The sequence below is a fragment of the Leucopleurus acutus genome (genome assembly GCF_964270905.1).
Source record: "Leucopleurus acutus genome assembly, chromosome: 8".
Lineage (NCBI taxonomy): Eukaryota > Metazoa > Chordata > Mammalia > Artiodactyla > Delphinidae > Leucopleurus > Leucopleurus acutus.
The window spans coordinates 53,970,083-53,996,716 of record NC_139151.1 but is presented as its reverse complement, the minus strand read 5'-3'; the positions used below and the strand labels follow the sequence as shown (position 1 = coordinate 53,996,716).

The 26,634-nt window shown below is 36.1% G+C and overlaps 1 protein-coding gene across 5 annotated transcripts in view; it reads right to left on the bottom strand.

The window, feature by feature from the left end:
* Positions 1 to 26,634, bottom strand: part of NARS2 (asparaginyl-tRNA synthetase 2, mitochondrial) — a 137,165-nt gene that overhangs the window by 69,049 nt on the left and 41,482 nt on the right. For all 5 annotated transcript variants that reach the window (XR_014326374.1, XM_082844526.1, XM_082844529.1 and 2 more), the window contains one exon: positions 3,107 to 3,201. Coding sequence is in view for 4 of the 5 variants with exons in the window: in XM_082844526.1 (XP_082700652.1) it covers positions 3,107 to 3,201 (95 nt within the window). In the remaining variant the exon portion in view is untranslated. The remainder of the gene's footprint in view (positions 1 to 3,106; positions 3,202 to 26,634) is intronic.

The window sequence follows — 26,634 nt, the reverse complement described above, 5'->3', positions numbered from 1 at the left end:
CCATACAGAAGAATTCCCAATACTCCCCCCTTCAGGAGATGAAGCATAATTCCATCTCCCACTTCCCAACCCTTCACTCCTACCTCCAGTGAAGGTGGGTGTACTTAATAACTCACTTCCAAAGAATAAACTGGAGAAAGGGAAAAACAGTACATTTTCAGTGGAGAAACTTGGCAAAGACTACCTCACCCAAGTAATGAAGGTTAATAGCACCATATGGATATCAAGTCCCCCCGACATGATATGACAAGAATAGCACTTCACCTCCGTGGTATTTTTTCTAACCCTCCCTAAAACTTCAGAAAAACATCAGAAAAATACAGATTGGCATACTTTCTGCAAGTCATAAAAAACAAGGAAAGACTGAGAAACTGTTACAGACTACATGAGACTAGGGAAACATGACAACTAAATGTAATGTGGTACCCTACAGTGGATCCTGGAAAAAGGAAGAAGGCATTGATGGAACACCAGTGAAATCCAAATAAACTCTGGAATTTAGTTAATTGTAATGTACTAACATTTGGTTCTTAGTTTTGACAAATGTACCACGGTAACGTAAGATGTTAACAACAGGGGAAACTGAGTGAGAGGTATCTAAGAAGTCTGCACGATTTTTCCAACTTTTCTACATTTAAAAATTATTCAAAAATAGAAAGTTTATTTTAAAAACAACAAAATTAAACTTTAAAATGGAGCCATAGGGCTTCCCTGGTGGCGCAGTGGTTAAGAATCTGCCTGCCAATGTAGGGGACACAGGTTCGAGCCCTGGTCCGGGAAGATCCCACATGATGCAGAGCAACTAAACCCGTGCGCCACAGCTACTGAGCCTGTGCTCTAGAGTCCGCGAGCCACAACAACTGAGCCCACGTGCCACAACTACTGAAGCCTGTGCGCCTAGAGCCTGTGCTCCTCAACAAAAGAAGCCACCGCAATGAGAAGCCCATGCACCGCAACGACGAGTAGCCCCCGCTCACCGCAACTAGAGAAAGCTCGTGCACAGCAACGAAGACTCAACGCAGCCAAAAAAAATAAACAAATAAAATAAATAAAATGGAGCCATAAACCCACTAAACCAACATAGATATCCTTTTGGAAAATGTTAACCTTCTAAATTTAACTACCATTTACTCCATTTTAAAAGTCTGTTAAATAAAATTTAGAAAAACTAAATTTAGACAAATTTAGTCTTCTTTAGAAAGAAGGCTAACAATTTCTTACTGGAGATTAAATCATGTATTAATCTGAAACATGATGTACTGTATATTAATAGTACTATGCATATTAAACTAGGAACATTTGATTGACACAGAAATACTTCATAACACATTAAAAATATAAAACCTCATATTCTGCCAATATAAGCTTCTGTCAAGTTTCACTGGACATTGTGTTCTTTGGTTCACTGCACTTTACTGGTAAAGAGGGAACATATTTAATCCACTAGTGATATTATAACCAAGAAACTTGGTAAATTTATACCTTTCCCATATTATGACACTTCTGAGGGGAATATATGTTGTCTCTAACTTTACAGATAAAAGAAATAAATAATGAAAGCCTGTTAAGAAAGGTTATCCAAAACTTGGATTAAGCTAAAAGGTAGACAGAACATCCTTCCAATGTAATGTGGGGACACAGACCCACTCAAAGGTTATTTAACTACCTAGAGGAATGAACTTTGCTCCATTATTCTATTTACTATCAAACTAAATATCCTAGATTAAGTAAAGTTACATGTTCACTTATAGATTTTTGTCCAGTAGAGTTGCAAATCATTTCAGTCATGTAGAAGAGAAAATTCCAAAGGTTAGGGTTTATCGGTCTGTGGGACATTAACCAGTTCATAACTAACTTAGCAATCTTATTCTAAAATTCTTTTATTAAACCGCGTATGAATCCACAGCTCCCCAAATAGTCTTTGAACTAGCCTTACTATTTTCTTCAGTAATTACTGAATTGAATATTTTATATTTCTATGAATCATGTTTTTAATTTTTTTAAATTATACTTTGACAGGCATAAGGAACTTTCCATGACATGCTTGACATGGCCTTTCCCACATACAGCTCTGCAAATCCTACAGTCTCACAGGGCTATTATGATTATAGTTTTTCTGCACCGTATTCTGATAATGTTGTCAATTATTTGGTTATTGGAATTATCAAATAATATCTTTGTCAAAGGTAAATCTAAGTAAAGCATATATTATTTTCAAGACCCTCTTTACTCCACCATTGACACTCTCCATCTTGCCAGTAAAGTCTGTAAAAAAATAAACATGAACACTATTCTATTTCCCCTGTTTTTCCACCCTGTGCATTTTAAAAACAATGGGAAATACAAGATTCCCTGTTTTTACTGGAGCCATTTCCTGAAGAGATTTTTAAGTCTCAAGCTCTGTATGAGAAAACAAAGATATTTACATCTTCGTAGGAGACTCATTACTTGCTGAGTCGGCATTAAGAAATTACCCACAGAATCAGAGAATATAAGATTTAGACAGGACTTTAAAGATTTTCCTGTCCAATCTCCAAAAGGAAAGAAAATAGGGCAAAAAGGATTATAGTGATTTTCCAGAGGTCTGAGAGTGGCTAAAATTAATGTGATCTGACTTCTAATACTTTCTAAATGGGCACACATCTCCCATGATGACTTTGTGGGTTAATTTTCTTTCTTTAAACCAATTATTAAAAAAATATTTTTTCTTCCACTTGTTCCAGGTACCTCTCTTATAATTGCTAGGTGTAAATTATAACTGCCTTTACTTTCATAAACATGATTAATTACACTTATATTTTGATTATGTGTTTTGAGATTTAAGCAAAGAAAGATTAGTAGAAAGAAAAAAAAAAACCCACAACTTCATATTTCCAGTGTTACATTCTTCACCAAAAACCAAAGTCTAGACTAATGTGATTTTTTTAGAAAGAAATTTGGATATTGTCAAATTTGTCAATCTAAATGTACTTTTAGTGAATTGAAGTGGACTAATCACAAACATGAACTACAATTTTTAGGTTTGAGCATCAGGAAAGAAAACATTATTACACTCTCACCCAACCAACATCAGTAGTCCATTAAAGCAAAAGAGAAAACTCTGTACCCTGACATCACTTCTAGATGAAGTTGTCCTGAGACAGTTAAGAAAACAGGAACATTGAAGAAATTCTCCTCAGGTACCTTTATTTTGCTTGAAGGCTGCAAAAGAAAACACAATCCATAAAAAGCTATTATTACATGTTTTGCTCTGCTTTTCATATTCACGTTTGTGCCACAACTAAAAAATCATACGCTATTAAACATATATGAGGACAGGTTCATTCTTATGGGAAAAAAAGGCAGTTTTCAGTATACACTTAAAAGAGAAAATTCCTGTTTGGAAAGTGCTAAGTTCAAGGAAGTTTGCTCCATATTTTTCAAAATATATAACAACCAAAGAACAAACTATTTTTGTCACAAAATATACTCCTTCTTAAAAACTGATTTTGATTGAGGGGCAAGCTGAAGCAAGAAATTATGAACTAGAGGTTTTAAATGTGAGGCATTACATAGTCTTTTAAAATTCTGACCCATGACTGAGATTTAATTTTAAGGGAATAGCCTCTAAAACATGTCTTGTCATATTATTATTAAATTATTAATAATAACGCTTTTAATACAGATTTTTATAAACACATTATAAACTTTTAAACACATTAATTTCACTTATTCTTCCCGACAACTAGGAGATAAAGCAGGACCATATCTTTAAAAGATATGATGAACATTTAGATTTAAAGATTTTTATGAACTTACAGTATAGATAGAGTGATTATTCCATTTGAAACTGACAGGAAATACGTCAGCCAACACTTATTAATAGTTAAGATAAAAAATTATTTGGAGATCAAACATAATTTAAATAGTATAATTAAGAAAGCTTCTAGATCAAGTTATGACCATTATATCCATTTGGGGGAAGGAAGCTAATTTACCTACTCTTGTATTTCAAATTGTGATCTGAAAATGTCTTTGTGTAATGGCGCACTAAAACAAGTGCTGTAAAGGCAACAAAGCCAATATAAAATTTTCAATACAGGATGTACGACTCCTTTTAAGAGACTTAGTACCAACTACTGAATTATAGAAACACATGAAATGAAGATATTTTATTTAATTCCATCGGTTGTTCTAAAAATATTGCATATCATGTATGGTTATACGTGTGTATGAATATGAAATCTAGTGTAAAATTACCAACTGAAATCATTCATTTATTTTTTAATTGCCTATTATTTTTAAAACTTACTTTTACCTGGTCCTAAATGTCCTATTATTGCTTTATAAAAATCATCTTTGAAACCCACTATCACTTAAAGGATATCGTTTCCAAGGACTTAAATACTCAATACTAAAATATTCGACTTATGTTAGGATTTCAAAATAAAAGACATGTTCTCTGATATTTCTTTACTATTTACTAAATAATTATATTTCAAATCAGGCCCAGCACATTTATAAGAATATTATACTTTCTCCTTTTCCTCACCTCTTTAGTCTATAATTTGTATTGGTGTTTTATCCTGACTTCTCTAAAAGTGATTTCTCTCATCTCCTGCACATATAAAAAAGTCTAATATTTAGGACTTGATTTTAGTATCTCATTTATTAGCATTTGTACAAAATGATGTCTGAGCTTCTTATATCTCTAAATCCAACTTATTTAAAGTTAAAAACATATCACTACTTCATTATGCCTTCCAATGTCATATGTAAGCATTTAAATACTGAAATTCATACTACTTTTTCATAAATTACTTCCTTTCAGTTCTCCTTTATATTACAGTGAATGCATAAAGTGACTTTAAAAACTTCTGTATGTATTAAGTTATATTACCTATATATTTTATTTCAGGATATTAAAGGGACATTATAAATTATTTTTTAAAAAAGTAATTGCTGGGGACTTCCCTAGTGGTCCAGTGGTTAAGACTTCACCTCCCAAGGCAGGAGGTGCACGTTCGATCCCTGGTCAGGGAGCTAAGATACCTGGCGGCAAAAGAAACAAAACATAAAAACAGAAGCAATATTGTAACAAATTCAATAAAGACTTTAAAAATGGACCACATCAAAAAAAAAAATCTTACAATGGTGGGATAGGTAGCTCCAAAGGCCTATCCCTCTACAGAAAAACTGAAAATAATGAGTAAAAACTATAAGCATCAAAGGTTTAAAGTCACCAAACAAATGCTGAATCAAGAAAGAGGAAACTTAAAAATGGTAAACTCCACCTAACAATAGCAGACTGCACACTCTTTTCAAGTGCACATGGACACTGTCCAAGATCAACCATATGCTAGAACATAACAAGTCTCAACAAATCAGATAAATTACCTTTTTTGAACATAATGGGATGAAACTAGAAATGTAAACTGGTGCAGTTACTTGGGAAAAGAGTTTGGTGGTTCTTTAAAAAGATTAACAAGAATTATTATATATACAACATACAAATTCTACCTCTAGGTATATGTCTAAAAGAAATACAACCAAGTATTCAAACAACAATGCATTAAAAGGACTGTACACCATCCTTCATCCCAGGGATGCAAGGATTTTTCAATATCGTAAATCAATCAATGTGATACATCACATGAACAAACTGAATAAAAACTATACAATCATCTCAATAGATACAGAAAAAGCTTTTGATAAAATTCAATATCCATTTCTGATAAAAAAAACTCTTCAGAAAGTGAGCACAGAGGGAACATACCTCAACATAATAAAGGTCATATACAACAAACCCACAGCTAACATCATACTCAACGGCGAAAAGCTGAAAGAACTTGCTCTAAGATCAGGAACAAGGCAAGGATGCCCACTCTCGCCACTTTTATTCAACATAGTTTTGGAAGTCCTAGCCACAGCAACCAGAGAAGAAAAAGAAACAAAAGGAATCCAAATTGGAAAAGAAGAAGTAAAACTGTCACTGTCTGCAATGACATGATGCTATACATAGAAAAGCCTAACACGCTACCAGAAAACTACTAGAGCTCATCAATGAATTTGGTAAAGTTGTTGAATAAAAATTAATATACAGAAATCTGTTCCATTTCTATACACTAACGAAGAAAGACAGGAAAGAGAAATTAAGGAAAAATCCCATTCACCATCATATCAAAAAGAACAAAATACCTGGGAATAAACCTGTCTAAGGAGACAAAAGACCTTTACTCTGAAAACTATAAGACACTGATGAAAGAAATCGAAGATGACGTAAACAGATGGACACATATACCATGTTCCTGGATTGCAAGAATCAATATTGTGAAAATGACTATACTACCCAAAGCAATCTACAGATTCAATGCAATCCCTATCAAACTACCAATGGCATTCTTCACAGAATTAGAACAAAAAATCTTACAACTTGTATGGAAACACAAAAGACCCCAAATAGTCAAAACAATCTTGCGAAAGAAAAATGGAACTGGAGGAATCAGGCTCCCTGACTTCAAACTATACCACAAAGCTACAGTAATCAAGACAGTATGGTACTGGCACAAAAACAGAAATATAGATCAATGGTACAGGATAGAATGGCCAGAGATAAACCCATGCACAAATGGGCACCTAATTTATGACAAAGGAGGCAAGAACATACAATGGAGAAAAGACAGGCTCTTCAATAAGTGGTGCTGGGAAAACTGGACAGCTACATGCAAAAGAATGAAATTAGAACACTCCCTAACACCATACACAAAAATAAACTCAAAATGGATTAAAGACCTAAATGTAAGGCCAGACACTATAAAACTCTTAGGGGAAAACATAGGCAGAACACTCTATGACATAAATCACAAAAAGATCCTTTTGATCCACCTCCTAGAGAAATGGAAATAAAAACAAAAATAAACAAATGGGACCTAATGAAACTGAAAAGCTTTTGCACAGCAAAGGAAACCATAAAAAAAGATGAAAAGACAACCCTTAGAATGGAAGAAAATATTTGCAAACAAAACAACTGACCAAGGATTAATCTCCAAAATATACTAGCAACTCATGCAGCTCAATATCAAAAAGCAAACAATCCAGTTAAAAAATGGGGGCTTCCCTGGTGGCGCAGTGGTTGAGAGTCCGCCTGCCGATGCAGGGGACACGGGTTCGTGCCCCGGTCCGGGAGGATCCCACATGCTGCGGAGCGGCTGGGCCCGTGAGCCATGGCCGCTGAGCCTGCGCGTCCGGAGCCTGTGCTCTGCAACGGGAGAGGCCACAACAGTGAGAGGCCCGCGTACCGCAAAAAAAATAAATAAATAAATAAATAAATAAAAGGGCAGAAGACCTAAATAGACATTTCACCAAGGAACACATACAGATGGCCAAGAGGCACATGAAAAGATGTTCAACATCACTAATTATTAGAGAAATGCAAATCGAAACTACAAGGTTATCACCTCACGCCAGTCAGAATGGCCATTATCAAAAAATCTAGACTCAATAAAAGCTAGAAAGGGTGTGGTGAAAAGGGAACCCACCTGCACTGTTGGTGGGAATGTAAACTGATACAACCACTATGGAAAACAGTATGGAGGTTCCTTAAAAAACTAAAAATACAACTATCATATGACCCAGTAATCACACTACTGGGCATATACCCTGAGAAAACCATAATTCAAAAAGAGACATGGGGGGCTTCCCTGGTGGCGCAGTGGTTGAGAGTCCGCCTGCTGACGCAGGGGACACAGGTTCGTGCCCCGGTCCGGGAAGATCCCACATGCCGCGGAGCGGCTGGGCCTGTGAGCCATGGCTGCTGAGCCTGTGCGTCCGGAGCCTGTGCTCCGCAACGGGAGAGGCCACAACAGTGAGAGGCCCGCGTAACGCAAAAAAAAAAAAAAAAGAGACATGTACCACATGTTCATTACAGCACTATTTATAATAGCCAGGACATGGAAGCAACCTAAATGTCCATCGACTGATGAATGGATACAGAAGATGTGGTATATACATACACAATGGAATTTTACTCAGCCACAGAAAAGAATGAAATAATGCCATTGGCAGCAACATGGATGGACCTAGAGATTATCATATTAAGTGAAGTAAGTCAGAAAGAGAAAGACAAATATCATATGACATCACTTATATGTGGAATCTAAAAAAGTGATATGAATGAAGTTACCTACAAAACAGAAATAGACTCCGACATAGAAAACAAACTTAAGGTTACCAAAGGGGAAAGGGCAGGGAGGGATAAATTGAAGTGTGGAATTAACATACACACACTACTATGTATAAACAGATAAACAACAAGGACCTACTGTTTAGCATGGGGAACTATATTCAATGTCTTGTAAGAATTTATAATGGAAAAGAATTTGGAAAATAATATACATAAATATAAAATGAATCACTGTTCTGTACATCTGAAGCTAACACAAGATTGTAAATTAACTATACTTCAATTTAAAAAATGGTTATAAAAATTTTAAAACTCCAAGTATTCAAATAGATACTTGTACATTAATGTTCATATCAGCACTATTCACAACAGACAAAGGTGGAAACATGGATAAGTGGATAAGCAAAATGTAGTATATATAAACAATGAAATACTATTTAGCCATAAGATGGAATGAAGTACTTATATATGCTAAAACACGGATAAACCTTGAAAACACTATGCTAAGTAAAAGAAAGACAGAAAAGGCTACATATTGTATGATCCCATTTATATGAAATATCTAGAGTAGGTAAATCCATAGAGACTAATCGGTGAGAGCAATGGTCTGGGGAGAAGGGTAAATGGGAAGTGATACTTAATGGGCATGGGGTTTTCCTTGGGATAATGAAAATGTTTTGGAACTTAATAGGGGTGGTAGTTGTATAACACTGTAAATGTAGTAAATGCCACTGAAATATACCCTTTAAAATGGTTAATTTTATGTTGCATGAACTTCATCTCAATTTTTTTAAAAGCATACATAAACAAGTAATTATTAGACATGACAGGGTCAAAAATTACTAACATGGGATTGCAAATTTAAGATTCACAATCTTAAATACTTCCATTAGTAATGAAGAAAGAATAAAAATATATGAATTAAGTATCCAACTTTGTGACTTTGCCAGTGGGAATGGATTTCTTTAAAAAAGATTCTCAAATTTCAACATTAAAGTTAAGAATTTCTATTTAATAAAGGAAGATATAGGCAATTAAACAGAACATATTGTATTATGGATAAAATATTTTCAGCTTCTAGAACTGACAAGTGATTAACGGACGGAAAATATAAGGACCTCCTGTGAAGAAAACAAGAAAGAGAAAATAAGCTGCTCCCCAACTGGGCAATGGATATGAAAAGCAGATTTACAGAAAAGAAAATTCAAAAGGTTAAGATGTATGAAGAAACACTCAAATTCACTACGAATTAGAGAAACACAAATTAAAACAAGGCATTTTAAGAAGAATTCATTGCATATATCCGACTGACAAAGATTAGAAAGTTGTATAATATCAAGTGTAGAGGTAGATTCAGGATGTGGTAGGCAGATTTCTAAGATGTGTCCCAAGATTCTCAGCCCCTGGTTTATTCAACCACTAAGCCAGGTACTGATGTGAAGGGATTTTGAAAATTTAATTAAAGTTCCAAATCAGATGGCCTCGGGATTTGGAGATTTTCTGGGTGTTCTTGACCTAATCACGTGAGCCCTTTAAAAGTAGAAAGTTTTCTACAGCTGGCTGCAGAACAGTAAGTCAGTAATTTGAAGCATGAGAAGGATGTGACACGCTGTTGCTGGCTTGAAGATGGAGGAAGACACAGGGAAAGGTGCTTAGAGCAGTCTCTAGAAGCTGAGAGCAATCTGGCCAGCAGCCAGCAGCAAAATGGGAACTTCAGTCCTACAACCAAAAAGAACTGAATTCTACTGAGAGCAAGAATGTGTTTGGAAGAGAACCTCAAGTTCCAGATGAAAACACAGAAAGTTTAGCTGACACACTGGTTTTGGGCTCGTGAGACCCTGAGGTCCTAGCCATGCCATTCTGTACTATTGAACTATAGAGCTGTGAACTAATAAAGAGATGTTGTTTTAAGTCACTAAGTTACAAATCTATAGAAAACTACTTCATAGGAAAACAGGAACCCTCAGGTAATGTCAATATAGTCTATACTGGCACTGCTATTCTGGATAACATAGTGAAATTCAGAATGTATATACCCTATGACCAAGGAACTCTACTCCTGGATATCCATTCTAAAGAAATTTTCACACAAGTCTCTTAGGGAATATGTATAAGACTATGTATTGCAGTATTTTTTTTTTCTGGGTGTAACTGAGAATTGGAAACAACCTAAGGGTCTATTACTAGAAAGGGTAAGTGAATTGTAGCAGACAAATATCAATGAATATTCTGCAGCAATGACAAGCAACAAATAGATGTACCTATAGCAACATGGACAGATTTCAAAACAAAGAGTTAAATGGAAAAAAGTAGGAAACAAAGTAAGATACATATTATCATTAATGTAAATTTAAAATATACATAAAAGATCACTCATATTTTATGAGGCTATATACATAATAAAAGATATATCAAAGATATTAAAGTGAGTGCCTCCAAGAGAATATGAGGAACGGAAGTGGGGATTAGGATAAAGAGGAAAAATTAAAACAAGAAAGGAGTTATGCTGGATGGCGTTTTGTCAGCTTGGCATTACTACTCCCACCTAAACTGAGGACTGTTTCCTAGAATCCCCTTTCCTGCATGGTTCCAGGTTTCAGTTGGCCATCTATTGTTGGAGAGGAATGTGCATAACATTTGAGAAGAGAAAATGAAACTGAAGTCATTAATCTCAGAAGACTGTGGCAGTCTGATACAGTGACACACTCACCGTGGTGGCTGGTGATCTCTAATTTCTAGCTTGTCTCCTTACTACTGACCAACAGTAGCTCTATGATAACGACCAAGTGCTGGACTGCAGTTACTACAGAGTGGACTGTGATAGATTAATTGCATTAATGGCTCCAATTTGTCACACTTCTCTATATCAGCACCCCTTGGCATATCATACGCTAACCCTGAGCTTGGCCATGTGACCTGTTTTGGTCAATGGCATGGTAACAAAATTGACAAAAATAGTGGCTTGAAAACATGCTTATGAAGTTCACATTCTTTCTTGTACCTATGCCACCAAAGAGATCACACCCTGATTAGCATGATGGAGGAATTTGAGAGACATGTGGAGAAGAGATGGGTCATCCCACATGAGGCCATCCTAGACTGCCCAGCTCCCAGTCAATCCATCAGCTGACTAAGCCAAACCCAGATCAGAACCACTCAGATGACCTGTAGACTCACAGGAAAGAATAAATGGTTTTGTTACACAGTGAGAGGATACAAGGGCCTATAACAACAGTGTGCCGTGAATGAAAATTATGTTAAACTAAACTCTGTATTCCTAAGGTTAAAAAAATACACATTCAGACACACATACTCCTACAAAAACAACCACAGCCAATATGCACTTAGCACTTACTCTGTGCCATGTACTGTGCTAAGGAGTTTACAAGCAACCCAATGAAGTAAGTACTAGTATCCCCATTTACAGAGAAGGAAACAGACACAGAGGTTAATAACTTAACTTGCCTAATATGACAAAGAACATGAACCAAGGTGGTTGGGCTCCAGAATCTCTATTCTTTTTTTTTTTTTTGTGGTACGCGGGCCTCTCACTGTTGTGGCCTCTCCCATTGCGGAGCACAGGCTCCGGACGTGCAGGCTCAGCGGCCATGGCCCACGGGCCCAGCTGCTTCGCAGCACGTGGGATCTTCCCAGACCGGGGCATGAACCAGTGTCCCCTGCATCGGCAGGCAGACTCTCAACCACTGAGCCACCAGGGAAGCCCAGAAGAATCTCTATTCTTAACCACACATTATTTCCAGGAGTCGTAAGAAATACTTAACAATGGTTGATTCTGGGGAAGGAAACTAGATTACCGGGAAACAAGGTATGATGGAATCCTTCTGCACTTTGATTTTTAAAATTTTTTTTTAAAGATTTTTTTTGATGTGCACCATTTTTAAAGTCTTTATTGAATTCGTTACAATATTGCTTCTGTTTTATGTTTTGGTTTTTTGGCCAGGAGGCACGTAGATCTTAGCTCCCTAACCAGGGATCGAACCTGCACCCGCTGAATTGGAAGGCGAAGTCTTAACCACTGGACTGCCAGGGAATTCCCTTCTGCACTTTTAAACTGGTACCTTTTGAACAGTAAACTACATTACCTGTTCATAAAATAAATTTAAAATAGCATATTTGTTAAGAGGGACTCGGATGTATTACCAGTAAGTACTCAGAATAAAAAGTATACTGGTTTTATTCCCTGTGTATTCTTTTTTTTTTTTAAAGAAGATGTTGGGGTAGGAGTTTTATTAATTTATTTATTTACTTTTGCTGTGTTGGGTCTTCGTTTCTGTGCGAGGGCTTTCTCTAGTTGTGGCAAGCGGGGGCCACTCTTCATTGCAGTGCGCGGGCCTCTCACTATCGCGGCCTCTCTTGTTGCGGAGCACAGGCTCCAGACGCGCAGGCTCAGTAGTTGTGGCTCATGGGCCTAGTTGCTCTGCGGCATGTGGGATCCTCCCAGACCAGGGCTTGAACCCATGTCCCCTGCATTAGCAGGCAGATTCCCAACCACTGCACCACCAGGGAAGCCCCCCTGTGTATTCTTGATCACATAAATACTAACGAATTAATCTTTTGTCCTATAGTGGTGTGGATTACTCTGGTCAGCACCAATTGGAAAATCAAAAGGCCAAGAACAAAGTATGGAACAAAGTCAAATACCAGGAAAAATATAGGTGGTTAGTAAAGTCTAACACTGCTCTATTTATAATGAAAATAGTTGGGGCAGGCTAAAAGAAGAGAAGGCCAAACGATATTGAGTTCTTTGAGTAGGAATTGAGTTTATACATGTTGGTATGCTAAGCACCTAGCAAAGTGCCAGAGACAAGTAATTGCTCCATAAATGCTTGTTGACCAAAAGAGTGATGTCAACTGTGAGTGAGGGGATCAGCAATGAGAAGAAGCACAAGGAACCATAAAAGCTTCTAGCAAAGTGTCATGGCATTGCTGGTCTAAAAGGTATCTTTAGTGCACATTTAGTGTCATGTTTATTTTCAAACAAAGGTACTGATAAGCAGGTACTATTACAGAAATAAATTATTTCCTATATTAACTTTTTAAACTATATTGCTTATAAATAATTCTCCATTACTTTTCTAGCACAACTGTAAATAGGTGTTTTCTGTGGTTTTTCTTTAGTATCACGTGACATCAGTTGAACACTGACAAGTATTCTAAACAACACAAAAGGGAGAGAAGGGAGAGAATGTATTTTCAATACAGTATATAATTGTAAGTTTAAAGTAGCTTAGAGGAAATTTTTCATTTTCTTCAGAAATGTAAACTGTGTGACCACTATGATTCTATCTTCCTCCTATCCACTCCCACTCACACATAATTTGTAGATATCCTATATAATCAAATACCATTTTTGACTAAACATAAAAGACATCTATCCCTCTTCCTACCTTCCCAACAGCAAATCCCTAATTCTGACATCCATCAAACAGAAAGATTTAGAAAAGATGATGAGATAGTATCATCAATATAATCTTCTGATCACTGAAAAAAATAGCTCTTCAACATCATCTTTTTCACCTTTCTCAAGACTGTGTCTCACTTAGTTCCAAAGGAGGCATCTCTCCATATATTCTCTCATACACCTTTCTGCTCCCTAACAAATCTCTAGTTACCTCTGGGACAGCTTCATTTCCTTCCCTCTTTATGCTTGCAAATCTTAAAACGATCCAAACACACATCAAGCACTGTGAGAGTCACAAGTAAAAATTAAACATAATACTAAAAAATGCTATGTTTTATTTATTTTTAAAAGTTCCTGAAGCAAAACATTGAGCTGGGTGATGGCATTTGGTTGTTTATAGTATTATTCTCTGTGCTTTTCTGTATGTTTAAAGTTACAAAAAAACACAGATCAGTATTTCCAGCTCTTAAAAATGTACAGCATATTATTGTGTGATTCCCACAAGTGTCAATACTTTTCATTCTTCTATTTTCTTCAAGCATAAAGTATTTTACTTTATTCAGGTTCACTGTTTTTGTTCTAATTACTAGAGTGTTCTGTAAGTTTACATTAATAGTTGTAGTATTTTTATCTATATGATGCATTAAAGAGTCTCATGGCTGTGCTGTAAATATAATTATTATATATTTCTGTAAGGGAAAAAGAGTTCTAAGATCCAAAATAACCAACTTAAAAATAAACTATCCAAATCTCTGATTATATTTCTGCTCTACCTTAAAGAAAAAAGATAACTAAATTAAGCTAAACATAATTAAATAAATAAAATAAAAATTCAACTGTTTCATGCACTGTCAAAAAACCCATAATGACAAAAATCAGTAAGCCTGAGGCAAGTAATGAGATACCAAAGTATTCTGGTTGGTTTATGTTAAAAAATATTTTACACAATAAATGAAAGCTCTAATTCCAAAAATCTATTTCACTGTATAGTACTTTAAAAAACGTTTTTATATCCTATTTTTCTCAAATCAGAGAAAATACTAAAGGGCTTTACAAAACACTAAAGAAATATGTTCAAGATGGGATAAGAGTAAGATGAAAAATTACCATAGCATTATTATCCTGATATTCCTTGGGAAAAAACATATATTCACACATAGTAATCAAACTGGCAAAAATTAAAGGCAAAGAAAAATTACTGAAAGCGGCAAGGGAAAAACGACAAATAACATACAAGGGAACTCCCATCAGGTTAATATCTGATTTCTCAGCAGAAACACTACAAGACAGAAGGGAGTGGCATGATATACTTAAAGTGATGAAAGGGAAGAACCTACAACCAAGATTACTCTACCAGCAAGGATCTCATTCAGATTCCATGGAGAAATCAAAAGCTTTACAAATAAGCAAAAGCTAAGAGAATTCAGCACCACCAAACCAGCTCTACAACAAATGCTGAAGGAACTTCTCTAAGTGGGAAACACAACAGAAGAAAAGGACCTACAAAAACAAACACAAAACAATTAAGAAAATGGTCATAGGAACATACATATCAATAATTACCTTAAATGTGAATGGATTAAATGCTCCAACCAAAAGACACAGGCTTGTTGAATGGATACAAAAACAAGACCCATATATATGCTGTCTACAAGAGACCCACTTCAGATCTAGGAACACATACAGACTGAAAGTGAGGAGATGGGACAAGATATTCCATGCAAATGGAAATCAAAAGAAAGCTGGAGTAGCAATTCTCATATCATACAAAATAGACTTTAAAATGAAGACTATTACAAGAGACAAAAAAGGACACTACATAATGATCAAGGGATCAATCCAAGAAGAAGACACAGCAATTGTAAATATTTATGCACCCAACATAGGGGCACCTCAATATATAAGGCAACTGCTAACAGCTCTAAAAGAGGAAATCGACAGTAACACAATAATAGTGGGGGACTTTAACACCTCACTTACACCAATGGACAGATCATCCAGACAGAAAATTAATGGCATTAATTAAGCTTTAAATGACAAGCTTTAAATGACAAGCTTTAAATGACACAATGACAAGCTTTAAATCACAAGCTTCAAATGACACAATAGACCCGATAGATTTAATTGGTATTTATAGGACATTCCATCCAAAAACAGCAGATTACACTTTCTTCTCAAGTGTACACGGAACATTCTCCAGGATAGATCACATCTTGGGTCACAAATCACGCCTCAGTCAATTTAAGAAAACTGAAATCATATCAAGCATCTTTTCTGACCACAATGCTATGAGATTAGAAATGAATTACAGGGAAAAAAACATAAAAAACACAAACACATGGAGGCTAAACAATACGTTACTAAATAACCAAGAGATCACTGAAGAAATCAAAGAGGAAATCAAAAAATACCTAGAGACAAATGACAATGAAAACACGACAATCAAAAACCTATGGGATGCGGCAAAAGCAGTTCTAAGAGGGAAGTTTATAGCTATACAAGCTTACATCAAGAAACAAGAAAAATCTCAAATAAACAATCTAACCTTACACCTAAAGGAACTAGAGAAAGAAGAACAAACAAAACCCAAAGTTAGCAGAAAGAAAGAAAGAAAGAAAGAAAGATCAGAACAGAAATAAATGAAATAGAAACAAAGAAAATAATAGCAAAGATCAATAAAACAAAAAGCTGGTTCTTTGAGAAGATAAAAACAAAACTGACAAACCATTAGCCAGACTCATCAAGAAAAACAGGGAGAGGACTCAAATCAATAAAATTAGAAATGAAAAAGGAGAAGTTACAACAGATACCGCAGAAATACAAAGCATCCTAAGAGACTACTACAAGCAACTCTATGCCAATTAAATGAACAACCTGGAGAAATGGAGAAATTCTTAGAAAGGTATATAACCTTCCAAGACTGAACCAGGAAGAAATAGAAAATATGAACAGACCAATCACAAGTAATGAAACTGAAACTGTAATTAAAAATCTTCCAACAAACAAAAGACCAGGACCAGATGGCTTCACAGGTGAATTCTATCAAACATTTACAGATGAGCTAACACCCATCCTTCTCAAGCTCTTCCAAAAAATTGTGGAGGAAGGAACACTCCCAAACTCATTCTGTGAGGACACCATCAACGTGATACCAAAACCTGACAAAGAAACTACAAAAAAAGAAAATTACAGACCAATATCCCTGATGAATATAGATGCAAAAGTCCTCAACAAAATACTAGCAAACAGAATCCAACAGCACATTTAAAGGATCATACACCATGATCAAATGGGATTTATCTCAGGGATGCAAGGATTCTTCAATATACGCAAATCAATCAATGTGATACACCATATTAACAAATTGAAGAATAAAAACCATATGATCATCTCAATAGATGCAGGAAAAGCTTTTGACAAAATTCAACACCTGTTTATGATAACAACTCTCCAGAAAGTGGGCACAGAGGGAACCTACCTCAACATAATAAAGGCCATATATGACAAACCCACAGAAAACACCATTCTCAATGGTGAAAAACTGAAAGCATTTTCTCTAAGATCAGGAACAAGACAAGGATCTCCACTCTCACCACTATTATTCAACATAGTTTTGGAAGTCCTAGCCACGGCAATCAGAGAAGAAAAAGAAATAAAAGAAATACAAATTGGAAAAGAAGAAGTAAAACTGTCACTGTTTGCAGATGACATGGTACTATACATAAAGAATCCTAAAGATGCCACCAGAAAACTACTAGAGCTAATCAATGAATCTGGTAAAGTAGCAGGATACAAAATTAATGCACAGAAATCTCTTGCATTCCTAAACACTAATGATGAAAAATCTGAAAGAGAAATTAAGGAAACACTCCCATTTACCACTGCAACAAAAAGAATAAAATACCTAGGATTAAACCTATCTAGGGAGACAAAAGACCTGTATGTGGAAAACTATAAGGCGCTGATGAAAGAAATTAAAGTTGATACCAACAGATGGAGAGATATACCATATTCTTGGATTGGAAGAATCAATTTTGTGAAAATGACTCTACTACCCAAAGCAATCTACAGATTCAATGCAATCCCTATCAAATTACCAATGACATTTTTTACAGAATTAGAACAAAAAAATCTTAAAATTTGTATGGAGACACAAAAGACCCCAAATAGCCAAAGCAGTCTTGAAGGAAAAAAATGGAGCTGGAGGAATCAGACTCCCTGACTTCAGACTATACTACAAAGCTACATTAATCAAGACAATATGGTACTGGCACAAAAAGAGAAACACAGATCAATGGAACACGATAGAAAGCCCAGAGATAAACCCATGCACCTATGTTCAACTAATCTATGACAAAGGAGGCAAGGATATACAATGGAGAAAAGACAGTCTCTTCAATAAGTGGTGCTGGGAAAACTGGACAGCTACATGTAAAAGAATGAACTTAGAACACTCCCTAACACCATACACAAAAATAAACTCAAAATGGATTAGAGACCTAAATGTAAGACCAGACGCTATAAAATGCTTAGAGGAAAACATAGCAAGAACACTCTATGACATAAATCACAGCAAGATCCTTTTGACCCACCTCCTAGAGAAATGGAAATAAAAACAAAAATAAACAAATGGGACCTCATGAAACTTCAAAGCTTTTGCACAGCAAAGGAAACCAAAAACAAGACGAAAAGACAACCCTCAGAATGGAAGAAAATATTTGCAAATGAATCAACAGACAAAGGATTAATCTCCAAAATATATAAACAACTCATGCAGCTCAATAACAAAAAAACAAACAACCCAATCCAAAAATGGGCAGAAGACCTACATAGACATTTCTCCAAGGAAGACCTACAGATAGCCAAGAAGCATATTAAAAGCTGCTCAACATCACTAATTGTTAGAGAAATGCAAATCAAAACTACAGTGAGGTATCACCTCACACCAGTTAGAATGGGCATCATCGGAAAATCTACAAACAACAAATGCTGGAGAGGGTGTGGAGAAAAGGGAACCCTCTTGCACTGTTGGTGGGAATGTAAATTGATACAGCCACTATGGAGAAAAGTATGGAGGTTCCTTAAAGAACTAAAAATAGAATTACCACATAACCCAGCAATCCCAGTACTGGGCATATATCCAGAGAGAAACATAATTCAAAAAGACACATGCACTGCAATGTTCGTTGCAGCACTATTTACAATAGCCAGGTCATGGAAGTAACCTCAATGCCCATCGACAGACGAATGGATAAAGAAGATGTGGTACATATGTACAATGGAATATTACTCAGCCATAAAAAGGAACGAAATTGGATCATTTGTTGAGACGTGGATGGATCTAGAGACTGTCATGCTAAGTGAAGTAAGTCAGAAAGAGAAAAACAAATATCACATATTAACGCATATATGTGGAACCTAGAAAAATGGTACAGATGAACAGGTTCGCAGGGCAGAAACTGAGATACAGATGTAGAGAACAAACGTATGGACACTAAGGGGGGAAAGAGTTGGGGGGATGGAGGCGGTGGTATGATGAATTGGGCGACTGGGATTGACATGTATTCATTGATGTGTATTAAATTGATGACTAAGCAGAAAAAAAACCCAACATACACTCACATCACACTATCTGCCACAATGTAAATAAAAATTCTGCAACTTATCTCTGATTGACACAATTACAGATGGTCCTCTATGGTCTGATTTACAATTTTTCAACTTGGCAGTGGTGTGAAAGCAATACGCATTCAGTAGCTACCATACTTCAAAATTTGAATTTTGCTCTTTTCCCTGCTAGTATGATATTCATGATGCTGGCAGCAGCTGCAGCTTTCAGTCAGCCATGCGATCATGAGGGTAAAAAACGATACACTTAACCATTTTGTACGCATAAAACCATTGTTTTTCACTTTCAGTACAATATTAAATAAATTACATGAGATATTCAACACTTTATTATAAAACAGGCTTTGTGTTAGATGATTTTGCCCAACTATGGACGTAACCCCATTGTAAGTAGAAAAAGATCTGTATATGGCCACCAAGCTGACCTACCACCACTTACTTTAGTGATTTGAGATAGTATCTTTATATATTTCCACATGAACTTGGGTATATTTCTGAGCTTTCAGTTTTATCCCATTGGTTTATTTGTGTACTGATATCACACCATTTTAATTTTGAGGCTTCATAGTATATTTTAATTCCTGGTTACTCAAGCTTTTTTGATGACTGTATTCTTTAGCATTAACATGGAAACTTTTCCAAGGTTTCTCCACTGATAAATAAATTTGTGTCTCATCTCAAATAGATATCGCCCATATTTCCAGGTCCTACTTCAATTCATTTTTCAGTTCAATAAATATTTACAGAGTGACTAGTATGTGCCAGGTACCAGGCTAAATGCAGGAATACAGTAATGAGTAAGATACAACGTCCCTAAGGAACTCCAATATTTTTAAATTTCATGGGTCAATACTGTGAAACAAAAGTTATTTAATATGAAGCTTTGAGCTACAGAGTTTTTGAAACTTGTGAATATGTCTGAAGGAGGTTACATTGACAAAGTCCTAATTTATTCACTCACTTATCAACTGCTCTGTTAACAGCCTGAAGGAACTTATAAAACTTTCCCCAAGTTTCCTATTTCTTTAGGTGTACCAACACTGCAGGAAAAACTGGCTCATAGATTGCAAAAAAAAAAAAAAACAAAAACTAATTGCTGCTCATCTTAATGGCTGAATATGGAGGTACAAATCATGTGATCCATAGAAAATAACTCACAAGCAGTATCCTGGCCAACCATGCTGAAAAGCCAGTTAATACCATACACATCTATTAGAATGGCCAAAATCCAGAACAGTGACAACACCAAATGCTATCAAGGACGCGGAGCAACAGGAACTCTCTCTTATTCATTGCTGGTGGGAATGTGAAATGGCACAGCTACTTTGGCCGTTCCTTACTAAACATACTCTTGTCATACGATCCAGCAATTGCACGCCTTGGTATTTACCCAAAGGAGTTGAAAACTTATGTCCACATAAAAACCTGTACACAGATGTTTACAGAGGTTTTATTCATAATTGCCAAAACTTGGACACGACCAAGATGTGCTTCAGTAAATGAATAAATAAACTGTGATAAATCCAGATAATGGAACATTATTCAATGCTAAAAAGAAATGAACTATCAAGACATGAAAAGACATGGAAGAAACAAATACATATTACTAAGTGAAAGAAGCCAATCTGAAAAGGCTACATACTATATGATTCCAACTATATGACATTCTGAAAAGGGCAAAACTATGGAGAAAGTAAAAAGGTCAGTGGTTGCCAGGAGTTAGGGAGGAGATAAGGATGAACAGGTAGAACATGGAGGTGGAGGATTTTTTGAGCAGTGAAACTATTATGTATGATACTATAATGGTGGATATATCTCATTATGCATTTGTCCAAACGCATAGTGAACCATAATGTAAACTACAGGCTTTTGATGAATAATGATGTGTCGATGTAGAGTCATCAATTGTAACAAATGTACCACTCTGGTGGATGTTGATAATGGGGGAGGCTAAGCATGGGTGGGGGCAGGGGCTATATGGGAAATATTTGTATCTTCACTCAATTTTGCTGTCAACCTAAAATTGCTCTAGGGACTTCCCTGGCAGTCCAATGGTTAAGACTCCACGCTTCCAATGCAAGGGGCATGAGTTCAATCCCTGGTCAGGGAACTAAGATCCCACATGCCATGCAGCACTGCCAAAAAAAAAAAAAAAAGCTCTTAAAAGTAAAGTTTGTTTAAAAAAAAGCCAGTAAACATAAGGATCTCTGTGATCAACATGCAATACCCTTCATCTGCCAAGAGAAATGGTCTCTTTTCTATTAGTCTCAGCAAATGTAAACAATAGAGAGATAAAGAACTCTTCAGGGCTTCCCTGGTGGCACGGTGGTTAAGAACCCACCTGCTAATGCAGGGAACATGGGTTCGAGCCCTGGTCTGGGAAGATCCCACATGCCGCGGAGCAACTAAGCCCGTGTGCCACAACTACTGAGCCTGCACTCTAGAGTCCATGAGCCACAACTACTGAAGCCCACGCACCTAGAGCCTGTGCTCTGCAACGAGAAGCCACCACAATGAGAAGCCTGTGCACCACAACGAAGAGTAGCCCCCGCTCGCTGCAACTAGAGAAAGCCTGCGCGCACCAACGAAGACCCAACGCGGCCAAAAATAAATAAATAAGTAATAAATTAATTTTAAAAAAAGGAAGTCTTCAGACAGAATGCAGGTAGCACCAGGAAGCTGAGGAGGTTGTTTGTATTCATACAGGATACAACTTGATCATTACTCTCACTTCTTTACTGCAAAGATAAAACTCAGAAATAGGAATGTGGGGGGTTTTATTTTTTAAACTTTTTAAATGTGCCCAGAGGTTTCAGAATTAAATGATAAAACCAATAATTAAGTAAATACTGGGGAACAGGGCTGACTTAATTATCACCATATTATCTAAAACATTCTTTATTAGGAACTTTGACGCATACTATACTAGCAATAAGGAATATAATCTCACTTGATATAAACAAAAAATTCAATTTCTAAACATGTTCAAACTCTAGAAAAAGCAGTTTTTTGATGCAGGGGTAGCGAGGTTTAATGCATTTAAAAAGTTGGTAATAATTTACGTATGAAACACAAATAGTCTGTTTCTACTAAAAGCAGTTTGCTGAAATACCACTAAAAACCTTATAATGTGCTCTTTTTTCTATAACTTTTCTGTTGTGACATACAACACACTAATGCAGAAAAGGAAAAAGTACACCTCAATGATTTATCACAAAACTAATGCCTATGTGACTACCACCCAGATCACAAGATAGAGTAGCCCCCGCTCGCATCTATCACAAGATGGAAGAGTAACAACATTTGAGGAGACTCTAGTGTCCCTTCCCCCAACAATTCCTCTTTCCTTCCCAAAGATAACTATTAACCTGACCACCAAAACATTATAGTACTTTTCTAAGAAGAGCAAACTAAACTCAAAGTTAGCAGAAGAAAGGAAATAACAAAGATTAGAATGGAAAGAAATGAAAGAAAAACTAAAAAGACAATAGAAAAAAAAATAAAAGAGCTGTTTTTAAAAAAAGATAAACAAAATAGGCAAACCATTAGCTAGACTTACCAAGAAGAAAAGAGAGAGGACTCAATAAATAAAATTATAAATGAAAGAGGAGACATTACAACTGATAGTACATAAATACAAAGGCTCATAAGAGACTATGAACAATTACGCACTGAAAAATTGGACAACCTAGAAGAAATGGATAAATTCCTAGAAACATACAACCTTCCAAGACTGAATCAAGGAGAAACAGAAAATCTGATCAAAGCAATAATCAAAAACCTCCCAACATGGGCTTCCCTGGTGGCACGGTGGTTGAGAGTCCGCCTGCCGATGCAGGGGACACGGGTTTGTGCCCCGGTCCGGGAGGATCCCACGTGCCGCGGAGCTGCTGGGTCCGTGAGCCATGGCCGCTGAGCCTGCGCGTCCGGAGCCTGTGCTCCGCAGCGGGCGAGGCCACAACGGTGAGAGGCCCGCGTATCGCAAAAAAAAAACCCCAAAAAACCAAAAAAAACCCTCCCAACAAAGAAAAGTCAAGGACTAGATGGCTTCACTGGTGAATTCTATCAAACACCGAAAGAACTAATACCAATACTTCTCAAACTCCTCCAAAAATAAGAGGAGGAAACACTTCCAAACTCATATTACAAGGGCAACATTACCCTGATAATACCAAAGTCAGGTAAGGACACTACAAGAAAAGAAAATTACAGGCCAATATCCTTGATGAACATAGGTGTAAAAATCCTTAACAAAATGTTAGCAAACCAAATACAACAGTACTTTGAAAGAATCATACACCATGATCAAGTGGGGTTTATTCCAGGGATGCAAAGGCGGTTCAACATCTGCAACTCAATCAACGTTTTCTCAATAGATACAGAAAAAACATTTGACAAACTTCAACATCTTTTCATGATAAAAACTCTCAACAACGTGGGTATAGAAGGAATGTACCTCAACATAATAAAGGCCATATATGACAAGCCTACAACTAACATCAAACTCAATGCTGAAATGCTGAAAGTGTTTCCTCTAAGATCAGGAACAAGACAAGGAAGACCACTCTCACCACTGTTATTCAGCATAGTCCTGGAAATCCTAGCCAGCACAAGTAGGCAAAAAAAACAAAAGGCACCCAAATCAGAAGTGAAATTGTTACTATTTGCAGATGACATATTACATATAGAACATCCTAAAGACTTCACCAAAAAGCTGTTACAATAGATAAATTCAATAAAGTTGCAGGATACAAAATAAATACATAAAAATCTGTTGCATTTCTATACACCAACAACTATCAGAGAAAAAAAAGTAGCCCCATTTACCGTTGCATCAAAAAGCATAAAATACCTGGGAATAAATTTAACCAAGGAGGTAAAAGACCTGTACACTGAAAACTGAGATACTGATGAAAGAAACTGAAGACACAAAAAAACTGAATGATATTCTGTGCTCACGGATATGAAAAATTAACATTGTTAAAATGCCCATAATGTCTAAAGTGACCTACAGATTCAATGTGATCCCTATCAAAATCCCAATGGTATTTATCACAGAAACAGAAAAAACAATCCCAACATTTGATGGAACCACCAAAGACCCTGATTAGCCAAAGCAACCTTGAGAAAGAACAAAGCTGGAGGTGTCATGCTTTCTGATTTCAAACTATATTACAAAGCTATCAAAACAGAATGGTATTGGCATAAAAACAGACATATAGATCAACGGAGCAGGACAGCCCAGAAATAAACTCATGTATATAAGATCAATTAATTTGACAAGAATATATAATGGGGAAAGGACAGTCTCTTCAATAAACGGTGTTGGAAAAACCGGACAGACACATGCAAAAGAATGCAACTGGACTCCTAGCTTACACCATATACAAAAATTAACTCAAAATGGACTAAAGGCACAAAAGTCAACCCCGAGTTAAAAAAAAAAAAAAAAAGAATTAAAGACTTGAATGTAAGACCTGAAACTATAAAACTCCTAGAACTTCAACACAGGGAGAAAAGTTCCTTGGCATTGGTCTTGACAATGATTTTTCGGATTTAACACCAAAACCAAAACTAAACAAGTGAGACTACATCAAACTACAAAGCTTCTGCACAGCAAAGGAAACCACCAACAAAATGAAAAGGCAATCTACAGAATGGGAGAAAATATTTTCAAACCACATATCTGATAAAGGATTAATATCCAAAATACACTAGGAACTCATATAACTCAACAGCAAAAAATAAATAACATATAAATAAGTGAACTAAAAAATAGCAAAAGAACCTAAATAGACATTTTTCCAAAGACAACATACAAATGGTCAACAGGCACAAGAAAAGATGCTCAACATCACTGTTCATCAGTGAAATGAAAATCAAAACTACAGTGAGATACCCCCTCACACTTGTTAGGATGTGTACTGTCAAAAATATAAGAGCTAAGTGCTGGCGAGAACGTGGAGAAAAGGGAACCCATATACACTGCTGGTGGGAATTTAAACTGGTACAGCCACTATGGAAAACAGTACAGAGGTTCCTCATGAAATTAAAAATACCATGTAATCCAACAACCCCACTTCTGGGTCTATATCTCAAAGTTTTCCAAAGGAAACAAAATCATGATCTCAAAGAGAGATCTCTACTCCCATATTCATAAAAGCATTATTCACAATAGCCAAGGTATGGAAACAATTTGTCTGTCAACAGGTGAATGGAAGAAAATATGAGATACACACACACACACACAAAATGGACTATTATTCACTCTTAAAGAAGAAGGAAATCCTGTCATTTACAATGATATGGATGAACCTGGAAGGCACCATGCTAAGGGAAATAAGCTAGACAGAGAAAGATATATACCTCATGCTATCACTTATACGTAGAATCTTAAAAAAAAAAAGGCCAAACTCAGAAACTGAGAGTAGGAATGTTCTTGCCGGGGCTAGGTGGAGAAAACAGGGAGAGGTTGGTAAAAGGGTAAAAACTTTCAGTTATAAGATGAATAAGGTCTGAGGATCTAACGTACACACAGTGACTACAGTTGATAAACACTATACTATATAAGTGAAATTTGCTTAGAGAGTGAATGTAAATGTTCCCCCCTCGAAAGAAAAAGGGAAATGTGTGGGGTGGTGGACATGTTAATTAAGTCAACTGTGGGAAACCTTTCACAAAGTGTAAGTACATCAAATCACCACGATGTAAAATTTAAATATCTTAGAATTTTGTCAACTGTACCTCAATAAAGCTGGGGAAAAAACCCTTTATATTACTTTTCTGTTTCTGACTTAATATAAAGGCAATCATATAGTATGTTTGACTTTTATTCACTCAAAATTTTAGTTCTGAGTCTCATCCATGCTGTTGTCTGTTACTGTAGTTCATTCATTTTTATGGTAGTAGGGTATTCCATTGTATGATTTTATTACAATATATCTATTCTGCTGTTGATAGACATCTGGATTGTTTCCAGCTTGAAACCAGTATGAATAATGCTAATGTACATTTTTGTAAATACCTAGTGATATGCATTTGTATGGAGTAGAATTGCTGAGTCATTGGGTATGGATGTCTCTGACATAGACTATGCCAAACTGTTTCCCAAAATAGCTACACCAATGTCCTTTGCCACCAGCAGTATATACAGTGCATTATATCAAAATAGTGATTCTCAATATGTGGTTCGTGGTTACCTGGCGTTTTCCAAGATCCTTTCAGGAGGCTTGTGAGGTCAAAACTATTGTCATTATAATAGTATAATAACTTACTTGTCTTTGTCACTGTGTTGATATTTGCACTGATGATGCAACAGTTGTGGGTAAAACTGCTGGTATCTCAGTTCAAATCATGGCAGGGGACTAAATTTGTACTATAGTCATGGTACATATTCCTCACCACCATGTGCTCACAATGAAAA